This window comes from Sesamum indicum, linkage group LG7, assembly GCF_000512975.1.
Source record: "Sesamum indicum cultivar Zhongzhi No. 13 linkage group LG7, S_indicum_v1.0, whole genome shotgun sequence".
Classification (NCBI taxonomy): domain Eukaryota; kingdom Viridiplantae; phylum Streptophyta; class Magnoliopsida; order Lamiales; family Pedaliaceae; genus Sesamum; species Sesamum indicum.
This window is the reverse complement of record NC_026151.1, coordinates 10,736,245-10,758,240: the sequence shown is the minus strand read 5'-3', so window position 1 is coordinate 10,758,240 and position 21,996 is coordinate 10,736,245. Positions and strand designations below refer to the sequence as shown.

Below are 21,996 nucleotides of genomic sequence, written 5' to 3'. Positions count from 1 at the left end.
TTAGAATTTATTTGAATTTATTTCCAATTTACTTTTTTTTATTTATGGAATAAAAAAATGTATAGCGTGAAACAAACAAGATCATTTTACTCCATACACACACACACGAAAGAAGGAAAGGGAAATTGTAATTTTAGTTTTGTAATTTAAGAAAATAGTATTTTTAGTTTTGTAAAATTGATTTTCGTAATTTAATTTTGAAATTTTGATAATTTTAGTGTTTTTTCAGCCAATTTGATCGAAAATTGTAATTTACTTGCAATCTTAGTCCTGCAAATAAATTTATGTAGGACCAAAAATATCAACTTCCTTAAGTTATAGGATTAAAAATGCAATTTAATTGAGACATGAAATCACATGTAATTTTCTGACAAAAATGATGAAAATTGCCAAATTTTTAGAGTTACATGACTAAATTGCGAAAATCAATTCGTGCAGAACAAAAAATGCCACCCCCCATAAATTGCAGGACTTAAATTACATTTTTTCCGAGAATGTTGAAGGGCATAAGAGAAATTCAAACGGATAAATTTATATATATGTTAAATTTCATATAAAATATAATGAGTTCTTTTAAAATCTAATATAATTATAAATATATATTCTCGTTGTTTGAAAAGTTACCAATAAATTATAAAAAAAATGTCTAGCAAGTATTTTCTTTTTTTGAAAAAAACTAAAATAGAAATTCAGAATTTTCTTGCAGATGGAATGAGAAACTCATATATTATTACAAGAGAGTTACCGAAAGTAAGATTTTATTTGCTTAAACAATAATTCTCTTATGATATTATTAATTTTGAATATAATTTTAACCAATAAATAGAAAATTTTAGACTTTCGTATATAAAAACAATGGGATTCATGGAGAAAACATAGGAATATATTTTTAGACCAAAAGTCAAGCTAAAAAAGTAAAAAGAAAGGTGCTTTGAATATTTGGATGTCCAGCTAAAAGGACAAAACTAACCCCCAACCCTCAAGATTGGATTTTTTATTGTAATACATATTGCATCTTATATTTGCAGTTATGTATGCATGTCCCGTATATAAAAATTATGTCATAACTCAAGAATCTTTGGCATAACTCAACTCTTCTCCTTTCTCTCTCTCTCTCTTCTTTCTCTTTCTGTCTCTCTCTCTCTCTCACACACACACAGACAGAGAGTCACTTAGAAGAAGAAAGTAGAAGATGTGGGAAGTAAGAGCAGTTAGAAAGTGACGAGGTGAGAAGGACAAGGCTCCCGCCACCATCCATGCATCTTAACCTAACCGCTTTCTTCAAGACAACCCCATTCCTATCTCACCAAATCCCAACTTAAACTACATTTTCATCAACAAATTCTTCTTCTTCCTTTCTTCTCAATTTCCTTCATCCATTAAACTAATTACTATAAATAATGTTAGTAGAGATGATGAATTATATCTCAATATTAATCTCATGCACTCTTAATAATCTCTCTCATCGCACCCTCCCCCTTCTCTCATGCAGCCCTCACTCCGCCGCAAGTTCTCTCCGGAGTTCTACTCCGACGCCGACGCCCCCACCATGAAGCCCCCCGCCTCCGCCTCCCGCAAGGGCGGCAACCTCTCCGTCTTCGCGCTGGTTTTCTCCATCTTCCTCTTCGGCTGCTTCATGTACAATGAGAACGTCAAATCCGTCGCCGAATTCCCGTTTTCACGCCCCAAAGCCAAAGAAAGTCAAAGAGGCCAAACTACGGAAACCTCCATGACGGTTTCCGTGGTCATGAATTCAAGAACCGTAGTGGAAACACAAGTAGACGACAGCGCGGCCGGCGAACTCCTGGCAGCGGGCATGATCGAAAAAGAGCAGAAGAAGAATGTCGAAATTATTCCGGCTGATGAGGAGGAGGAGATGGAAATCCCGCCTGAAGAGTGCGATTTGTTTACAGGGAAATGGGTATTTGATAATTCTTCGCATCCAATTTACAGAGAAGAGGAGTGTGAATATCTGACAGCACAGGTGACTTGCATGAGGAATGGAAGACGAGACTCTTTGTATCAGAACTGGAGGTGGCAGCCCAGAGACTGTTCTTTGCCTAAGTAACCTAAGTTTTTTTCCTCTTCTTGAATTGAAGTCCTATTATTTATATATATTTAGTGAATACTGAATATGTTTGTATTATTATTAATATATATTAAGGTTTAAGGCAAGATTATTGATGGAGAAACTAAGGAACAAGAGGCTGATGTTCGTGGGAGACTCATTGAATAGGAACCAGTGGGAATCCATGATTTGCTTGGTTCAGTCAGTGGTTCCTCCGGGGCCGGGCAGGAAAAACTTGACCAAGAATGGCTCTTTGTCCGTTTTCAGAATCCAGGTTACTACAACTCTATTTTTTCGACATAATCATAGTTAGTGGTCCACTCACTCACTCACTACTTTATTGAATGTCTGTCTGCGACTACTTTTTTGGGTTTGTTGAATAATTATAGTTGGGATATATAATCTTTCGCACGAAATTTATAATCAGGATTATTTATGTATTAATTAAGGCTTATTGCATACAAATAGTATAATATTGTTTTGAGTCTTTAAACCTTTTTGGATCATCACTCATCATTATAAATGTTTAATATAATGAAATGCTTTTTTAATTCGAATCTATTTGATCCATCACACTTCAAATTAACGTTAATTAAGTATTTAAATTATATATTATAATTATTACCAATATTGAATTTTATGTTATAATAAAACTTCATAACAATATGTAACATATATATATATATATATATATATATTCATCCATCGGATCATTAACTTTAATTTGGATTTTCCTTTCTCGTAATTGTTTCAAAATTCTCACGTACATGGATTACATGCTATTTGATTTTTAATATAAAATATTATTTTATATTAAATTTAAGAAAATAAATTATATATACATGTAGAAGTGAAATATTAAATTTAAAAATATATAAAATAAAATAATAATTTTAAATAAACAAAAAGAATGTGAATTGTAAGGGACCCACATGCGCAACTATATAATTATTTGATAAAATTAGGTGAATACATTTGGTACGTGTAATTTGAGCAACATGCACCCCACCCACTCTAAAGTGGGTTAAGGTGGGACAATATAAACTTGATATGACATCATATTTTAATTTGAATCGAATTTGTTCAAATGTGAATCAATTTTATATATTGAGTATAATATATTTATCGTATGATTGATATATAGTTTAAAAAAATAATTTATTAGAATTAGATTAAAAATGAGTAAAATCTTTTAGATAAAATAAATGAAATTTAGAAAATAGAAATGTTTATTAAATTAAATATATTCCCAACTAAATAGAAGTAGTGTTACCTAAATGAGCAGGATTACAATGCAACAGTGGAGTTCTACTGGGCTCCATTCCTGGTGGAGTCAAATTCAGATGATCCAACGATGCACAGCATCTTGAACCGGATCATCATGCCTAAATCAATTAAAAAGCACGGCAAGAACTGGAGGAACGCCGATTATTTAGTCTTCAACACCTACATCTGGTGGATGAACACCTTCACCATGAAAGTTCTGTAAGTAATAAAATAATAATGATTTTGTCATTAATTTTATTTTATTTTTTACTTAATTTGCGACCACTAAACACACACACATGGATCCCGACGGGTCACTGATACGATGATGTTTGGTGGATCACTAGTCGAGGATCATTCGAGGAAGGTGCGACGGAGTACGATGAAGTGGATAGGGCCTTGGCTTATAGGAGAGTGCTGAGGACTTGGGCTAAGTGGGTCGACAAAAATGTGAATCCAAATCGGACCCAAGTCTTTTTCATGAGCATGTCTCCTCTTCACATCAAGTAATTACCTGCTCTCTACTCCATTATTTCTTCTTCCTTAATTTGCTTAGAAGCTAATTTAAATTTTATGTCCACAGCTTTAGTTTCTTTCAATTTTTTTCCCTATATATTATGATTTTAACTTATTTAAAATTGAATATTCAATAATTAAATTTAGTTTTAATCCTAAGTATGCATACTTGTATCACAACGATAGCTCATTATAAGGGGTATTTGTTAGACAATAGTTAATTTTAGGGAGTATATTAAAATTTTTAAATAATGATGAGGCATTTGTAATTATGATAAAGTTTAGGAGAAGCTTATTGTAGTTTTACCTTTTCTCTTTTTTTCTTTTAATTTGTAGAACCCTCATCTTCTAATATATTTCCAAATAAAATGCTAAATGAGTTTGACTTCTCAAATTAATTATTCTAGGTTGGTAAACCACTCCTAATAATTCAATCACTGCTATAACCCATACATACCACGTAATATTATAAATCCAATTACGTCCTACATATATAAAGTGTCGAAAAATTTAATTTAAATTGGGTTTGATTAAATTTAAATTAATTATATATACATAACAAGTACAATACACTTATGGTGTGATTGACGTATAATTTATTAAAAGTAATCAATCATATTATTAGTATATGACACACTTTATCTGTGATTAACTTAGTATTTTCCCAATTCTCAAACTAATCTTCTAAATTCAACATTATATTTTCATATCCACGACATGAAGGAGCCTGGATTGGGACAACCCAGACGGCATCAAATGTGCTAAGGAGACAGCTCCAATCCTCAACACGTCAATGCCCCTAAACGTGGGAACGGACAGAAGGCTCTTTGCTCTCGCAGCCAATGTGACAAAATCCATGAAAGTCCCTGTCCATTTCCTCAACATAACCACACTGTCCGAGTACCGGAAAGACGCCCACACCTCAGTCTATACCATCCGCCAAGGCAAAATGCTCACCCTGGAGCAGCAGGCCGACCCTGCCACCTTCGCCGACTGCATCCATTGGTGTCTCCCTGGCTTGCCCGACACGTGGAATGAGTTCCTCTATACTCGTATCATATCACGCTCTTAGTTTAAGTTTGTAAGATAACATATTCATCCTCAAAAGGACTAGGTTTCACGTGGAATGAGTTTCTTCGAGCTCATATGATGTCATGTTCACACGTGCTTTTCGTGAGAAAATCTTGTATATAGTGAATGTATTTCATATTATTTTCTTTTTATTATAAATAGTAAGATTTTAATTTTAAAATTGGGTTTTTTTTTTCTTCTGTTTTGTTTCCTTCTGTTTTGAGTTTGGATGGTGGGGGTGGGGGTGGGGGTGTGGGGATGATTAAGGAGGCACATTTGCCCATTGGCAGGCACTCAATTGTAATATATATGAATGTTTGGTAGGAAAATAAAATGAAAGCGAAATTGCAACTATTTCTTCATCAAATTTTTGTGCTTCTTCTGCTAACTTATCATGTTTATTTTTTTTTTATTTTTTTTTTTATGATTGGAATTGAGAAGTGTTGCTTGGGTAAAGCCCACCAAAACTGGATTAGATTTTTTAGTTCAAATTATATTTCATTTAACATATATATACATATTACTTGTATAATATTCATGTTAATCATTTCTACACAAACAAAATCAGAAAAAAGAAAAGAAAAGCATTAATGACACCTTTGTAAATAATTAATGCAAATCGAAAACAGATTAGTGTATCAAGTATTATATGATGACAAATTAATGGGATGTAAAAAATAATTAGGTCCCATCACTACAAGAAATCTAACTTTTTTAATTATGGTTAATTATTAAGGATAAAAATAGAAAATCTCAATGGATAATAATTAATTACGGCTGCATAATAGTTATTAGTCGTCGTTTTTACAAGCAAGGCCAAATATTTGCTATGGTTAAAAACTATGGCAAATATTTTGGCTATAGGTAAACCATAGCAAATGTTAAGTAATTAACCGTGGTCAAAACTTAAATTTTCGTATGATTTTGTTTGACCACAGTAAATAGTATGTATTGATTTAATGTGAATTATATTTCAATATTAATCTCATGCATTCTTAAAAAATTATATTGCAATAAAATCCAAATTATTTTTGCTTGAAATATATTTTGAAAGTACTTTTAAAATTCCCAATTAATAATTTTTTGTGACTAATATTATACCTGGGCCTTTGGGTCGGTTTTCAGGTCCTCATATTTGAATAAAAGTATTTCCTCAGGCCTTTTCTGGCCCTCCTGCCAGTAGTCCACCACATGTTCGAAGAAAGGCCCGTATTGATAGACTCCAGTGCAGAAGCAATCCACGGCCTTTTCTAGTGGAAACGGTTCTTGATTCGGCCTGAAAATTGAGTTGAAGAAATGCCACATTGAGATTAGGGTATCCTTAGGGTTCCTGGCAATGTACACGATTTTGCAGGCTGAATTCTTGATGGAATATGGTAGAACGGCGTGTGGAGCAGACGAGGAGCCGATGCGTCGTAGAGGTCAGCTTTCTGGGGCTTGGTTGAATAAATCGTGCTTTCAATGGTGGGGACGTGGAAATGAGGGTTCTCCACTGTTAAGATGTCGTGTTCTTGGTTTTGCTGCATGATGCAGAGGGAGAGGGCTTTGAGCCATGTGGTGCCGGTTTTGGGTGTTGATGCGAGGAGAAGGTCGTCGTCTCTGGCCTGGAAGGTTGACCTGAAGGTGATGGCGGGCTTCACCAGGCCGGGCTCGAACCAGAAGCCTTCCCACTGGCAGATGTCCATGGCTTCCCAGAAACGCGCTTTTGGCAGCTCGTTTGGAGAGTCGTCCATATTGTTGGAGGTTGGGGTTTGGGAAGGGAGTGAGTTTGACATGGTGAACAATTATTGGGAGATAATTGAGAGGGATGAATGAGAGAGTTTGTTACCTGAGCAGATTTGAGGGTTTAAGGGTAGCTAGCTAGCCCAAAAATTCTTACCAAAACTAGAAAGAGACGAATCAAATCAATACACTTGTTGAGATTAATTAAATTTGATTGAAATTAGCATTAGGTTGCATGCATTAATGGTGTTTTCAAAATTTGAGGGCATTGGGATTCTAAGAAGACGATGTTGAGAAATTAAATACTAGTGAAGTGGAAGGCATTGACTAAAGTGTAATTATGAAGGGTAAAAATATACAACCTAAGATTGGTAATAAATAAAAAAGATATGGAGAGGCGTGGGTGGGGTGCGTGAGTTTTAGAAGAGTTGTTCTTACCTGTTGGTTTGTGTGGTGGGTAAGAAACAAGAGAAAGGGCAGGGGAAGTGATGGAGAAGGTGGTACGTACGTTTTGAAGCAGCACTGCAGAAACTCAGATTTCTAGCTTCTTTGTTTGTCTAGTGTTGTTAGCACCTACTTGCTGTTATTTAATGCTGCACACTGTTTTCATAAATTACCGTCTTTTCCTTGAAAATAATTCATAAATTACTACTAATAATATCAATTCTCAACATAAATTTTATTTTACAACATAGTAAAATAGTATGAAATACTCCCAATGCCTCCAAGTTACAACTATGACTTGGACAATGTTAAATAAATAATCATCACTACATATTATAATGTTTCAAATCAGAAACTATATATTGACTAATAAATAATTCAACATGCAGCATCAAAGTTAAGTTGAAGAAAATCACATGCATCCCAAGCTTTTAAAATCATAAAATATTTAAATACCATGTAACATCTCATGTTTATAATAATTATATATATAGCTGACTTACGCTCGCGCATCGATGGATTTATAAAGATTTGTAAAGCCCATTAATTATTTAAGTACATCATACTCAGTTTTCCATGACATTTATTTTCCTTAATAAAATTTAAAAAAAAATTGTTATTGAGAGTAACAAATACAATCGCCAACTTAAACTACATTTTCATCAGCAAACTCTTCTTAATTTCCTTCATCTACTAAACTAATTACAATAAATAATGTTAGTAGAGATGATGAATTATACTTCATTATTAATCTCATGCCTTCTTAATAGTCTCTCTCATCTCACCCTCCCCCTCCCCCTTCTCTCATGCAGCCCTCACTCCGCCGCAAGTTCTCTCCGGAGTTCTACTCCGACGCCGACGCCCCCATCATGAAGCCCCCCGCCTCCGCTTCCCGCGAGGGCGGCAACCTCTCCGTCTTCGTGCTGGTCTTCTCCATCTTCCTCTTCGGCTGCTTCATGTACAATGAGAACGTCAAATCCGTCGCCGAATTCCCGTTTTCACTCCCCAAAGCCAAAGAAAGTCAAAGAGGCCAAACTACGGAAACCTCCATGACGGTTTCTGTAGTCATGAATTCAAGAACCGTAGTGGAAACACAAGTAGACCACAGCGCCGCCAGCGAACTCCGGGCTGCGGGCATGCTCGAAAAAGAGCAGAAGAAGAATGTCGAAATTATTGCTGATGAGGAGGAGGAGGAGATGGAAATCCCGCCTGAAGAGTGCGATTTGTTTACAGGGAAATGGGTATTTGATAATTCTTCGCATCCAATTTACAGAGAAGAGGAGTGTGAATATCTGACAGCGCAGGTGACTTGCATGAGGAATGGAAGACGAGACTCTTTGTATCAGAACTGGAGGTGGCAGCCCAGAGACTGTTCTTTGCCTAAGTAACCTAATAATTTTCCTCTTCTTGAATGGAAGTCCTATTATTTATATATATATTTAGTGAATGCTGAATATGTTTTTGTATGATTATTAATATATATTAAGGTTTAAGGCAAGATTATTGATGGAGAAACTAAGGAACAAGAGGCTGATGTTCGTGGGAGACTCATTGAATAAGAACCAGTGGGAATCCATGATTTGCTTGGTTCAGTCAGTGGTTCCTCCGGGACCGGGCAGGAAAAACTTGACCAAGAATGGCTCTTTGTCCGTTTTCAGAATCCAGGTTACTACAACTCTATTTTTTCGACATAATCATAATTATTGCTCCACTCACTCACTCACTACTTTATTGAATGTCTGTCTGCGACTACTTTTTTGGGTTTGTTGAATAATTATATAGTTGGGATATATAATCTTTTGCACGAAATTTATAATCAGGGTTATTTATGTATTAATTAAGACTTATTCTATACAAATAGTTATAATATTTTTTTTGAGTCTTTAAACCTTTTTGGATCATCGCTCATCATTATAATTAAATGTTTAATATAATGAAATGCTTTTGTTTTTATAATTCGAATCTATTTGATCCATCACACTTCAAATTAAGTATTTAAATTATATATTATACTTATTATATAATTATTACTAATATTGAATTTTATGTTATAATAAAACTTCATAACAATATGTAATATATATATATATATATACTCATCCATCGAATCATTAACTTTAATTTGGATTTTCCGTTCTCGTAATTGTTGCAAAATCTTAGGTACATGGGTTGCATGCAGTTTGAATATTGGATTTTTAATATAAAATATTATTTTATATTAAATTTAAGAAAATAAATTATATATACATGTAGAAGTGAAATATTAAATTTAAAAATATATAAAATAAAATAAAAATTTTAATAAATGAAAAGAATGTGAATTGTAAGGGACCCACATGCGCAACTATATAATTATTTGGTGAAATTAGATGAATAAATTTGGTACGTGTAATTTAAGCAACATGCACCCCACCCCCTCTAAAGTGGGTTAAGGTGGGACAATATAAACTTTATATCACATCAAATTTTATGTTGGACCCAATTTAATCAGATGTGAATTAATTTTATATATAAACTAAATAATCTTAGAAAATAGATATGTTGATTAAATTAAATATATTTCCAGCTAAATAAGAGTAGTGTTACTAAATGAGCAGGATTACAATGCAACGTTGGAGTTCTACTGGGCTCCGTTCCTGGTGGAGTCAAATTCAGATGATCCAACGATGCACAGCATCTTGAACCGGATCATCATGCCTAAATCAATCAAAAAGCATGGCAAGAACTGGAGGAACGTCGATTATTTAGTCTTCAACACCTACATCTGGTGGATGAACACCTTCACCATGAAAGTTCTGTAAGTAATAAAATAATAATGATTTTGTCATTAATTTTATTTTATTTTTTACTTAATTTGCGACCACTAAACAAACACACATGGATCCCGACGGGTCATTGATACGATGATGTTTGGTGGAACACTAGTCGAGGATCATTCGAGGAAGGTGCGACGGAGTACGATGAAGTGGATAGGGCCTTGGCTTATAGGAGAGTGCTGAGGACTTGGGCTAAGTGGGTCGACAAGAATGTGAATCCGAATCGGACCCAAGTCTTTTTCATGAGCATGTCTCCTCTTCACATCAAGTAATTACCTGCTCTCTACTCCATTATTTCTTCTTCCTTAATTTGCTTAGAAGCTAATTTAAATTTTGTCTTAGAAACTAATTTAAATTTTATGTCCAGTGCTTTGATTTCTTTCAATTTTTTCCCTATATATTATGATTTTAATTTGTTTAAAATCGGATATTTAATAATTAAATTTAGTTTTAATCCTAAGTATGCATGCCTCTCTCACGACAAATTCCCTTGAAATTTGACATAATTTCAATTATTTAATTTATCATTATTTTAAAAACTATAAATATCCTCATAGAATCAACAATTGTCTAATAATTACCCCTCATGATAGCTCAAAGTAAGGGGTATTAGTTAAACAACAGTTAATTCCAAGAAGTATATTAAATATTTTATATTATAATTAGGTATTTCTAATTATGATAAATCTCATTAAATCAGCTTATTGTAATTTTACCTTTCCTATTTTTTTTTCTTTTAATCTGTAGAACCCTCATTCTCTAATATATTCCCAAATAAAATGCTAAATGAATTTGACTTCTCAAATAATTATTCTAGGTTGCTAAACCACTCCTAATAATTCAATCACTGCTAAAACCCACACATACCACGTAATATTATAAATTCAATTACGTCTTACATATATAAGGTGTCGGAAAAGTCTACTTTAAATTAGGTTGGAGATTAGAATTAATTATATAACAAATACAATATACTTATAGTGTGATTGACGTATAATTTATGATAAGTAACCAATCACATTAGTATATCACGCACTTTTTCTGTGATTGATTTAGTATTCTCACAATTCTCAAACTAATTAATATTCTAAATTTAACGTTATAATTTCATATCGAGGACATGAAGGAGCTTAGATTGGGACAACCCAGACGGCATCAAATGTGCTAAGGAGACAGCCCCAATCCTCAACACATCAATGCCACTAAACGTGGGCACCGACAGAAGGCTCTTTGCTCTCACAACCAATGTGACAAATTTCATGAAAGTCCCTGTCCATTTCCTCAATATAACCACACTGTCCGAGTACCGAAAAGACGCCCACACCTCAGTCTATACCACCCGCCAGGGCAAAATGCTCACCTCGGAGCAGCAGGCCGACCCTGCCACCTTCGCCGACTGCATCCATTGGTGTCTCCCTGGCTTGCCTGACACGTGGAATGAGTTCCTCTATACTCGTATCATATCACACTGTTAATTTAAGTTCGTTATGTAACATTTTAATCCACAAAAAATGAGGTTTCACGTGAAATGAGTTTCTTCGAGCTCATATGATGTCATGTTCACACGTGCTTTTCGTGAAAAAATCTCGTATGTAGTGAATGTATTTCATATTATTAGAAATTTTTTCTTTTTATTATAGATTGTAAGATTTTAATTTTAACACAGAGTTTTCTTTTCCTTCTGTTTTGAGTTTGGATGGTGGGGGTGGGGGTGTGGGGATGATTAAGGAGGCACATTTGCCCATTGGCAGACACTCAATTGTAAAAATAGAAAATCTTATTATGGATAAAAATAGAAAATCTTAAAATGAATACTAATTAATCACGGTTGCATAACGGCTATTAATCGTCGGTTTTACAAGCAAAGCCAAAATATTTGCTATGATTAAAAATTATAGCAAATATTTTGATCGTAGATAAAACCATAGAGAATGTTAATTGACATCGTCAAAATTTAAATTTTCATGTAATTTTTGTTTGACCACAATAAATAGTATGTATTGATTTACTACGAATTTTAAACCATAAGTGATTTATAGCATAGAGAATAAATCAAATTTTTTTAGTGCATGTGGTAATTATGAAGTTCTAAGATTTCTATAACTTAAAGTGTCTTAACTGCGACTTTCTTAATTAATCACATTTTGTGTACTTTGAAAATAATAATCTCTTAACTATTAATTGCCTACTTAACTATAATTTCTTGGACATATTAATATAGATATGTATATAGATAATTTAATCCTCACTAAAGTTTATAACTAATTAATATGTAATATCTCAATGTAAAGAACATTTATCTAATTCAATTAATTATAGTTTTTGATAATTAACTAAGTTCATCATATCATCATTTATGATTTAACTACACTTAAGCATACTCAATCTCCTCCTAATCAAAATCATGCTATCAAGACAACAAAGGAGATGCACCTCTTTCATCAAATGCAAAAAACATTAACTTCGTACATTCTTTGTCTCAACTATAAATTACTTCCCTCTATCCCAACCTTTCCACTTGAAATCGCCTTTGCAAACTAGCAACTATGTCGTTCCATTTGTTTGGTCTCCTGCTAGTCGTTGGTTTCTGTTTTTTTGTTCAAGTTCAGAATGCTGTGTCGACTGTGGACTATGGAGCTGCTCTAACTAAATCTTTGTTGTTCTATGAGGCACAAAGATCAGGGAAACTGCCCCCTAACCAGCGCATCCGATGGCGGGGAGATTCTGCGCTTAGTGACGGCAAATCTGCCAGGGTAATTCTTATACAATGCATGCTGCTGAATGTTTAAGATATTAATATTAAATGATTCTTCTCTTTAACAGATTAAGAATCATGTTAAATAAATCTCAATACATTCATTTATAAAAAAAAGAAAGAAAAATTTCACATGTGTCCCTGAATGTGAAATTAAATGATTTTCGTCTCTAGCAGCTTCTTCGATCTTTTAAATGAAATGATCTTCATAGTATGTAACATCAGTATTTCACTTTATTACCTACGTAAAAGCCGTTAGAATCTTTTACTGTAAAGTACGAGCATCTTGGTACTTGTATTGACTTCACGTATACACGCCATATCATCACTTGCCTTAATATTGATGCATGCATGTCACTGTCGGTGTGCAGATTGATCTGGTGGGAGGATACTACGACGCGGGAGACAACGTGAAATTCGGGTTCCCGATGGCCTTTACGGTGACAATGCTGGCATGGAGCGTGGTAGAATTCGAGCCGCAACTCCAGGCCCGAAATGAGTTATCTAACGCTCTAAGATCCATCAAATGGGGAACGGACTATCTGATCAAGGCACACCCGGAGCCCAACGTGCTGTATGGAGAAGTCGGAGATGGCGGGTCGGATCACGCGTGTTGGCAGAGACCCGAGGACATGACAACGCCCAGGACTGTTTACAGGATCGACGAGCAACATCCCGGCGCCGACCTCGCAGGTGAAACCGCCGCCGCTTTTGCCGCCGCCTCCATTGCTTTCAGGAAATCTAACCCCAGTTATTCGTCTGAGCTTCTCAAACATGCTAAACAGGTTTCTACTCATTCTACTCCTCACTCCCCTCGAATATATATATATATACAAATATATATAATATTTAATTAAAATACCTCAAATATTATGTATGTAAAATTTTAGTTAGGATCTACCTAGTAATGATTGATTGCATTTCGTAACAGTTATTTGAATTTGCAAGAAAACACACTGGTCAATACCAGAATAGCATTTCAGTTGCTGGACAATTCTATTCAAGCAGTGGCTATGAGGTAAGAATACTAATATTAGTATGTTACATAATGAAATATTCTTATCCAAAACAAATCTGATCATACCAATCGATGTATTTCACACATTATAGTACTTGTCGCATGATCCATAACTCTTCTTAAATTGTCGATCAATCATTGTATTGACTTGATTGCGGTCATGATGAGGAAATTGAGGTGGAATCTTGACAGGACGAAATTTTGTGGGCTGGGGCGTGGCTAGAACGGGCAACCAACGACAAAACGTACTTGGAATTCATCGAGGGATCTTCCAATTCAGGTGGCACCCGAAGAATGTTTTCATGGGACGACAAATATGTTGGCGCCCAACTCCTTATTGCCAAGGTAACATAAAATCATAGATGTAGAATCAGGTTGGTCGAACCAAACAAGTGTAATATACTTGTTCGATTTCTAAATTATAAAGCGATCACACGATAAGTTCATTACATTTATCATTCAATGGCTCAGGTTCGACTAAACCCAATTTAGATTGCAATCCATGCAGTCATGAACAAACAAACATGTATACATTTGAATTTTCTGTCAAAAAACAGGGTATTTTAGAAGGGAAGTTGTCGGGAGAGGGGAAGTTGGGTGAGTACAAGAACAACGCGGAGCAGTACATCTGCAACTGCATACAGAAAGGAAACAGCAACGTGCCGAGGACCAACGGCGGACTCCTTTGGTTTCTGGAATGGGATAATCTTCAGTACGTCACCAGCTCCTCCTTCATCATCACCGCCTACGCACGTATTCTCGCCGGCACGAGGACAAAGACTCTCCGCTGCGCTGCCGGCGATGTTGGACCTCACGATTTAATGGCTTTTGCCAGATCTCAGGTACAGAAATAATGACTAGTCTTCAATCTCTTAAATTGGAGATTCATTTCGTATTGATTGGTTTTCATTAGGTGGATTACATACTGGGTTCAAACCCGAAGAAATGAGCTACATGGTGGGGTTCGGGTCGAACTATCCGAAACAGGTGCACCACAGAGGAGCATCAATAGTGTCGATAAAGAAGGATTCGAGGCCGGTGAGCTGCCAAGAGGGGTTCAATGAGTGGTTCCATAAGAACGCGGAGAACCCGAATGTGCTGGAAGGGGCGGTAGTGGGGGGTCCGGATCAGAGAGACGAGTACAGGGATGCGAGGGATAATTACCAGCAAGCAGAGCCTGCCACTGCTAATAATGCACCTCTTGTTGGGGTATTGGCAAGTCTTGCTGCAGCTTGACAATTTTTGTGCAGGTCCAGGATCACAACTTAGTAATTAGTTTGCGGTGTGTGTTAGTTTCTGCCACATTTATGTGAGCAATGGACTTTGCAACGCTATGTAATTTGATAAGAAATTGATTAATGCAATGATTTCTTGTTTTCAAGTTTTTTTAAATAAAAGGCTATCGTTAAAATCAAAAGTATATTGATAATCTTTTTAAATAACAAAAAAAATATTTATAATTATATCACATTGTAATTTACTCTTGTTTTAATTGGTAATCACCAACATGCAGCATAAATTCTTCTGACCGAAACGCCTAAGGTTTCAGCAGTTACAAAATACTTGCATTGAAACACATTATTGTTCATTGCGACGCCATAATTTTTCAAAGCAGTTTCGCTGTTTCAAGAGGTACCTGTACTTCTCGTGCATCAATATAATTACCATTTCCAACATAATTTACTGTTTCATCATTTCTTATTCTAACTAAAACAACCCATCAGACCATCATGTATTCCCATTAGAATTGACAAACAGTTATGAAGCGATTTAAACTTCCAAAAATGCACCATAATGTATCTATGCTTTTTTTCTAGTGGTCTTTATATTACACAAATGACCGACTACTCACCAGTGATACAACATGCCTGAATCTAGAATACATTTACAACCTTAAATATGAGATGAGGGGATCAGAATATCTTATATCTACAACAACAGAAGGTTGATGTTTATAATACACAGCACTGGGCCACCCCGATTATGCCAATTCCTTCTCTTATAAAAGTCCAATTTCGCTGCTTATTTGTATCCAGATTTCCCGTCTATGAGTATGCTGCTTGTGGCTGGGTTTTGCCATCATTGTTAGCAGACTACGATTGCAAAATCTTTCAATCTTCAACCTTGGAGGACACCAAGAAACTATTGATAACATCAATTGCAGTAATATCAGTTCTTGGGAAAACCAGCCGCAACAAGGGAATAGATGGTTGAATCTTGGTGCAATTAATCTTCTCCACAGCTCTTTTAATATCTAGCGGTGATGGCACGCTATGCCACTGGAGGTACCAGGAAAGAATTGTCTGGGATTTCTTTCCATTGGAACCATCAGTTGGCCATTTACCCAACATAGTATAAGCATGGAAATCGGCAGTCAAGTTCAAAGAGTTCAAAAGGTCTTCAACTCGCTTCTTGAGTGAACCCAGAAAAACTGATTGCACAATTTCCCCTCTTGAAGTAGTTAATCTTCCATTGGAGAGAGCTTCATTATATGCCAGAGCAATCTGTGCCAAAAGAAAATTTAGGAGCAAAGTGAAAAGCATGTCCCTGGTGGAAATCCGAGGCAACATTATGCAAACTCAATCCAGAAAATATTTCTCTATTCAGAGGCAAGAATTTCAGGAGACCCATCCCAGCAACTGAACAGTGAATGAGTAAATACCAGAACAGATCACTGAATCATGCTTTTTTTCAGTTTTCAGAAGTTGAAACACACAGCTTTCAACAGTTACAGCTACATATTTGTTACAATACATAGATGCCCTCTCCGTAGCTACATCTATTCTCATGCATGTATCTTTTTTGAGCCATGTTATGAATTACTAATTCATCTCTTCATGTAGCAGCAAACCTCATCTTGCGCTTACCTATTTGTATAAGCTTCCAAAAGAAAAGAAGAAAGAAAGTATCATCAGGCAAGGAACAGTGACAGTCCCCAGCCTGCCCAATGGCCAACCACAAAATGAGCTAGCCTCAAAGAAGTTCACAACAGTTATGAAAGAAGCAATTTATTTGAATTGAAAAAAATAAATTACTAAGAACCAGAAATTACCATGCTTTATCCATGTTATATAGCTCTCTGGAATATCACTAATTATAAACCCACATAGAAGGTCTAACAACTGAATATTTGTATAATTGGATGCATTATGACTCAGGTGCTTGTACCTTCAAACTAGAAACGGAGAGCGAATCACTGGCAAGGCAAGTGCCACTAATCAACGAATCCACCATGCATCCAATTGTGGTGTACAATGACAAATAGACCTGCATAATTTTAGAATATCTTCATTTAATGAGGCTTAAATGAGACTGACTCAAGAATAGAAAGCTTCTGTCGCAGGGACAACATTTGAATCTCAATGTAAGCCGCATAACTACTTCTTGGCATTGTTTCCCTTGCTAAGTCGTGAAACATATCCAATTTTAGGTGTACATTCAGGAATCAAATTGGTGGCACACAGTTCTGAGAGTACAGCTGAAGTGATCTTTACGTTTGTCAAACTTTTACCAAATTAAGGTCCATAAGACAATATACTGTTCTACCTTTGTGTTGCATTTAACTGGAAGAATTTCAGGGAAGCATTCCAAATCAATCCAATATCAGGATCCACCATAATGATTGAGAAAATAGCTAAAATTATCTATTAGAGGGCCAAATCCATTGAAATTGAAATTATCCAGTACAAACTTAATAGATTTTTTATTATGGACTTAAAATCCCAACTCCAGAATGCTTCGACTCAAATGCACCTTAAACTTTACTCTTTTAGAGATTACAAAATTACAGCATGTTAGTTCTCTATAAGATCCCATAAGGGAGTCTCCATCAGAGGGATAAGATGTTGCGCTTTGGCCAGAAGCTAAGGAGATCATCTGATTCAGTGTGTGAAACCAGACAGTAATACAATGCGAACCCACTAATATCAGCAAACAAGAAACTAGAATCCAGATCTACTGGACCAATACAAAGTTTACAAACATCAATAGAAATATAAGGCCTTACTCTCTATTTGAGGGTTTCCTTCTGATTCAGCAAGAACCAGAATTAATTAAACACAATTCCCAGTACCAGCAACAATAACATATTGGTGGAACGCTGATACTCTAACAAATATGATGATATTCTAACCACTAGAAGTTTCGCAAGATTGAGTGGCATGCTGTTCCCAACTTGACCCACCTTTGGCAAATAGAATACACAATCAGGCAAAATGGAGGTACAACTTTATGAAAATCTATGAGATTACCTGCAACATTGCTGGCCTGTCCTTGCTAACACACTCAAATAACACTTGAAGGCAGAATTCCTGAAAGTCGAGCTCGGATCTGGAGAAAGATTTTGCAAATAATAACAACCAAGTGGAAATCATTTCCTACCTAAAACTTCACCTATAGTTACTGGAAACCATCACCCTATGGGTCCATCCTGCCAAGGCTAAAAATAAATGGCCAAGAGAAGCAGCAGTACTTTATTTTCAAAGTTAAATAAGCATTCAAATTTGGATTCAGATGCTTGTAATGGTGTAATGGACATTGAACTAATAACAACCAATGATAAATTTTACAAAATTCAAAAGCATATGTAGGACAAAAGTACAAAGAAATATGTGTCCAGCATGTCCGTATGTTGGTTCTGATCAAAACATTTAATAGATAAGATGCATATATTACAAGTACCAAAAAGTATAAGTGACAAATACGGGAATGCTTTTAGAGAACAAAATGTTCTTTGCAAGAATCAGAGGACATAAATCGCAAAACTAGAACTTATAATTTTAAATTTTCTGGGTTTACTATAGTGATATTGGGTTTCATTATTTTATTTATCCTCAGTAGAAGTATTCTTCATAATTGCATTCTTGATGGAAACACCTATCAGAAACAAACTACAAACTGTGACATTTGTTACTTACGCTAGCAAATGCTATATTTATTGAATCAAATCAGATATAAAAGATGCTAAAACTTGCATAACTGTAGTCATGGATGCTATGGTGGCACATATGAAGTAAATTTTGCCACATCAAAAAGGAAGGTGTGTCCAACATGTATCAATAATAATAGGAATATTCAGAGACGTAAAACTTTTATTCAAGACTATATTAAGGCTGTGCCTTAAACCAGAAAATGTACATATGGAGGTAGTCTCTAATTTAAAGGTCAACAACTGCTGTATACTTTCATCTCACGATTTAGTAGAGTAGGTAATTTTATCATCATTAGTTGCTACGTTGAACAAGAGTTAACAATGATGACGCAACTAGCTAAAACAAGCACAACAAAAAGAAGCAAACTTGCCTGCTACTCCAGGATGAGTCACAAAAGAGCTGGGCAAAAGCAATTAAGCTTGGATCTGACGAGAAAGTACTAACCAACTGGTCTACTGTGACTGCACCTGTGCACTCAGAACTTGCAGGGCCAGAATTTGGTTGTGTCAAGCCACTCATCTGCACAATAAAAGGCATCCTTTCGACCCAATGATCACTACATTGAGAAAGGTAAAATGCAAACATTAAGCAGGATGCAAACCTTGTGCATTGCTCTTGAAAGCAAAGATTGACTTCCTATGGGATCATCCACATAAGAACAAGCCCCAACTTTTCTTTTGACATATAGAACACCTGAATTAAATGGGTGATGCTTGTCTCCGGAATTCCACCAAGGTTTTTCTGTACAAGTACTATGATCAGTGTAGTCAAAATGCAACCAAAAATGCTGATCAAATAAATGTGTGGCATCAGCCGTACCTTTAGGACAAAGCTCAATAACCTGAGGCCAGTATCGAGGACCACAGACACGAACAGCCTTCAACTGCAGCAAACAAGAAGTTTATAGTACAATCACATGCATCAAACAGCAAGGCAAGTCGGTGCAAATTCTCAAACTACTCATGAAAGCAATAGACACTATTTCAATTGTACAGAATTTTACGACCATGATAATAAACATTGATGCCATAAACTGATGAACAACCAACAGGTTAAGAGTTAACATACAAAACTGAGCGGGGCACAAGTTCACTTGGAAGATATTTAGGGAAGGGGAGGTATTTTACATGAATGGAAAGGAGACCAAGACTTACAATTGCACGTTCTGGGAGACTGCAAGGAGTGACCTCACAGAAACTCGTTTCAGCATAAAGTTCAGTTTCCTTAATGGTAACTTCAAGAGGGACATAAACGGGTAAACCAGTGTCCACATCAACTGTTTGAATCCATCGGGCTTCGGTCGCAAGAACATACAAATGCCTGAACGCCTGTTAGCAGAGACCGTGCATACCGGAGAAGAGAACTTATTACACTGATTTTATCAGAATAACTAGTTGTCACAACAAACATCAGATACTGAAAATTGGAAAATATCAAAACGCATAAAGCAGGCGAAGTGCATCAAGCAGTACATAGATGGTCCTGCTGCATGCAGTAAAGTTGATTGAACAACAGCAAAAGACCTTACTCCAAGTGGATATGTGAAGTGCGCCACGATATCCTAAAAGCATCTAGATTTCAGACAGTAGGCCCCCGGAGAAAGTGAAGAGACTCTGGAAAGAGATGCAAGAGTCTTGGGCTCCTTGATGAGTGAAGTACTAGTAATGGCAGAGGGTGCTGGTCCCGTCCTGGCCTAGGTTCGACCCACATTTTAAGCCTATAAGCAGGTCAAAGGTAGCAATGGGTTTTTGCATTTTGGACCCTTCTGGTGGGTAGTGGGTACTCAACTTGCCTCGTAATTTCTCAATACACACACACACAAATAAATAAATGTTATGTGCATAATTACATTATATATTTAATTTTAACAAAAGAAATGTTCATATATGTATACTTATGCGAGTATTTATGCCATATGTTAATGTGAGATTATATTTAATGTTACATGTGTAATCATATTTAAATAATAGATATGATATGTTGTAGATTAGACTAAGAAAAAAGACCATTAATAGCTTACAACTTTGAGTGTACATAAAGGTCAAATTGTGTTTGAAAATAATAACTTTTTAAAAAGAAAAACAGGCATGCTCAAGCGTCAAAATAATTGATTAATTGGTAATAACATTATTTCTCATATTTTGAAGGTTATGATGATATTTTAAAAGAAAATAAAACATTAGTAATAATTTTATAATTATATAATCCCATTGGCCAGGTTCAAGGCAAGGTCCTGAATTGTGGATGAATGAAAGCAGGGCCATATTGAATTCAGCACCAGTTTGACAGCACGGTCTTGGGTTTGCAAAACCTTCCACAACCAACCCTAACGTCATCCCTACCCATGTAAGGGTCTAGTAAGCATACACAATGTCCCCAAAAATAAGGATAAACCAAGCCTACTTTTCTGCTAAGAATAATGTGAGATCAATATAAATAAACACCCAATTCAAATTCCAAGAGCAAGAATTTCCTAGCATCACAGCTCTCTATGTTGGCAACCTTGTGAAGAACTAGAAAAAGTATTCAACATATGGTTTAAGACGTAAGAGGAACAGATATCTATTTGTGTTCCCCTTCCTACACATTTTTCTGCAATCAAAAGGATTCGGCTGTGAGTGATACACCCCAGTACTACGCAACCTTTTCCAGTAAAAAGGGAGGCCTTAAGAACTCAAATCATGTATTTGCGTTAAACAAATTTAAGGATATTCCAGACAAGAAACACTCATAACCTATAAAATATCCATGCAATACAAAAATAAGTAAAGTGTATCACTTGTGCATATATTATGGCTTCACCTGGAGGTGGCATCGATTGTCATTTGGTCCAGTAGGCAAACGTGGGTAAAGAGTTATCAGCAAAGCAGCAACAGAACCGTTGCTAGTTGAAAAAGTCCACATTCCACCCCCAAGGAACAAGAAACCAATTGCTAAGCTCACCTACAAAGGATGGTGAAAATATTTTCAACTGAAACACTTGGAAACAACATGCTTTCACATTTTGAAACAGACCAAAATTTAAGAATGAGAATAAAAGTGAATACAAACAAGGCTTAAGCCCCTTTATATAACCATCAGATATATCTACTTTCACATGTATTGCAGTATATTACATATGCAGCATAAATTGGAGTAAAGATGGATGTTTAGTAGACTTACCGCCATCTGAGTACCAAAATAAGCATGTCCATCAGCAGAGTTGCGATTGCGAAGAAATTTCAGAAATCTGAATGTTTGTAGATGACCAGATCCAGCCATTACCTGTTTCATAGGATTGCTCTCACATATTGCCTTGTTAGTGAATCACACACAAAAAAGGGAAGGGGAAAAAAAGGTGAAATTCTTATGATATACTGACCACACATACGGAAAGAACAATTAGATGA

At 35.6% G+C, this 21,996-nt stretch overlaps 4 protein-coding genes across 5 annotated transcripts in view; 3 read left to right on the top strand and 1 right to left on the bottom strand.

Annotated features, from left to right (window-relative positions):
* Positions 1,069 to 4,944, top strand: LOC105167040 (protein ESKIMO 1). 2 transcript variants are annotated; one of them, XM_020695301.1, is made up of 6 exons: positions 1,069 to 1,226; positions 1,493 to 2,064; positions 2,165 to 2,342; positions 3,354 to 3,553; positions 3,682 to 3,840; positions 4,574 to 4,944. In XM_020695301.1, the coding sequence occupies exons 2-6, from the start codon at positions 1,550 to 1,552 to the stop codon at positions 4,920 to 4,922; spliced, it is 1,401 nt and encodes a 466-aa protein (XP_020550960.1). In that variant the 5' UTR covers positions 1,069 to 1,226; positions 1,493 to 1,549; the 3' UTR covers positions 4,923 to 4,944. The 2 variants fall into 2 exon arrangements, with proteins under 2 accessions (XP_020550960.1, XP_011084898.2); XM_011086596.2 differs by lacking the exon at positions 1,069 to 1,226 and having other exon boundaries at positions 1,379 to 2,064.
* On the top strand, positions 7,821 to 11,573 carry LOC105167202 (protein ESKIMO 1). The gene is made up of 5 exons (XM_011086825.2): positions 7,821 to 8,471; positions 8,575 to 8,752; positions 9,685 to 9,884; positions 10,013 to 10,171; positions 11,030 to 11,573. The coding sequence occupies exons 1-5, from the start codon at positions 7,894 to 7,896 to the stop codon at positions 11,376 to 11,378; spliced, it is 1,464 nt and encodes a 487-aa protein (XP_011085127.2). The 5' UTR covers positions 7,821 to 7,893; the 3' UTR covers positions 11,379 to 11,573.
* On the top strand, positions 12,450 to 14,912 carry LOC105167201 (endoglucanase 14-like). The gene is given in 7 exon segments (XM_011086824.1): positions 12,450 to 12,656; positions 13,030 to 13,443; positions 13,590 to 13,676; positions 13,869 to 14,021; positions 14,234 to 14,518; positions 14,590 to 14,617; positions 14,620 to 14,912. Coding segments are annotated over 7 exon segments (1,467 nt in total).
* Positions 15,424 to 21,996, bottom strand: part of LOC105167038 (anaphase-promoting complex subunit 1) — a 23,870-nt gene continuing 17,297 nt past the window's right edge. Inside the window, exons 29-37 of the mRNA XM_011086594.2 lie at positions 21,770 to 21,889; positions 21,410 to 21,550; positions 19,762 to 19,935; positions 19,427 to 19,490; positions 19,209 to 19,348; positions 18,978 to 19,126; positions 17,927 to 18,005; positions 16,845 to 16,943; positions 15,424 to 16,180 (exon numbers count right to left, since the gene is read on the bottom strand). Coding sequence (XP_011084896.1) covers positions 15,788 to 16,180; positions 16,845 to 16,943; positions 17,927 to 18,005; positions 18,978 to 19,126; positions 19,209 to 19,348; positions 19,427 to 19,490; positions 19,762 to 19,935; positions 21,410 to 21,550; positions 21,770 to 21,889 — 1,359 coding nt within the window. The 3' untranslated portion in view covers positions 15,424 to 15,787. The remainder of the gene's footprint in view (positions 16,181 to 16,844; positions 16,944 to 17,926; positions 18,006 to 18,977; positions 19,127 to 19,208; positions 19,349 to 19,426; positions 19,491 to 19,761; positions 19,936 to 21,409; positions 21,551 to 21,769; positions 21,890 to 21,996) is intronic.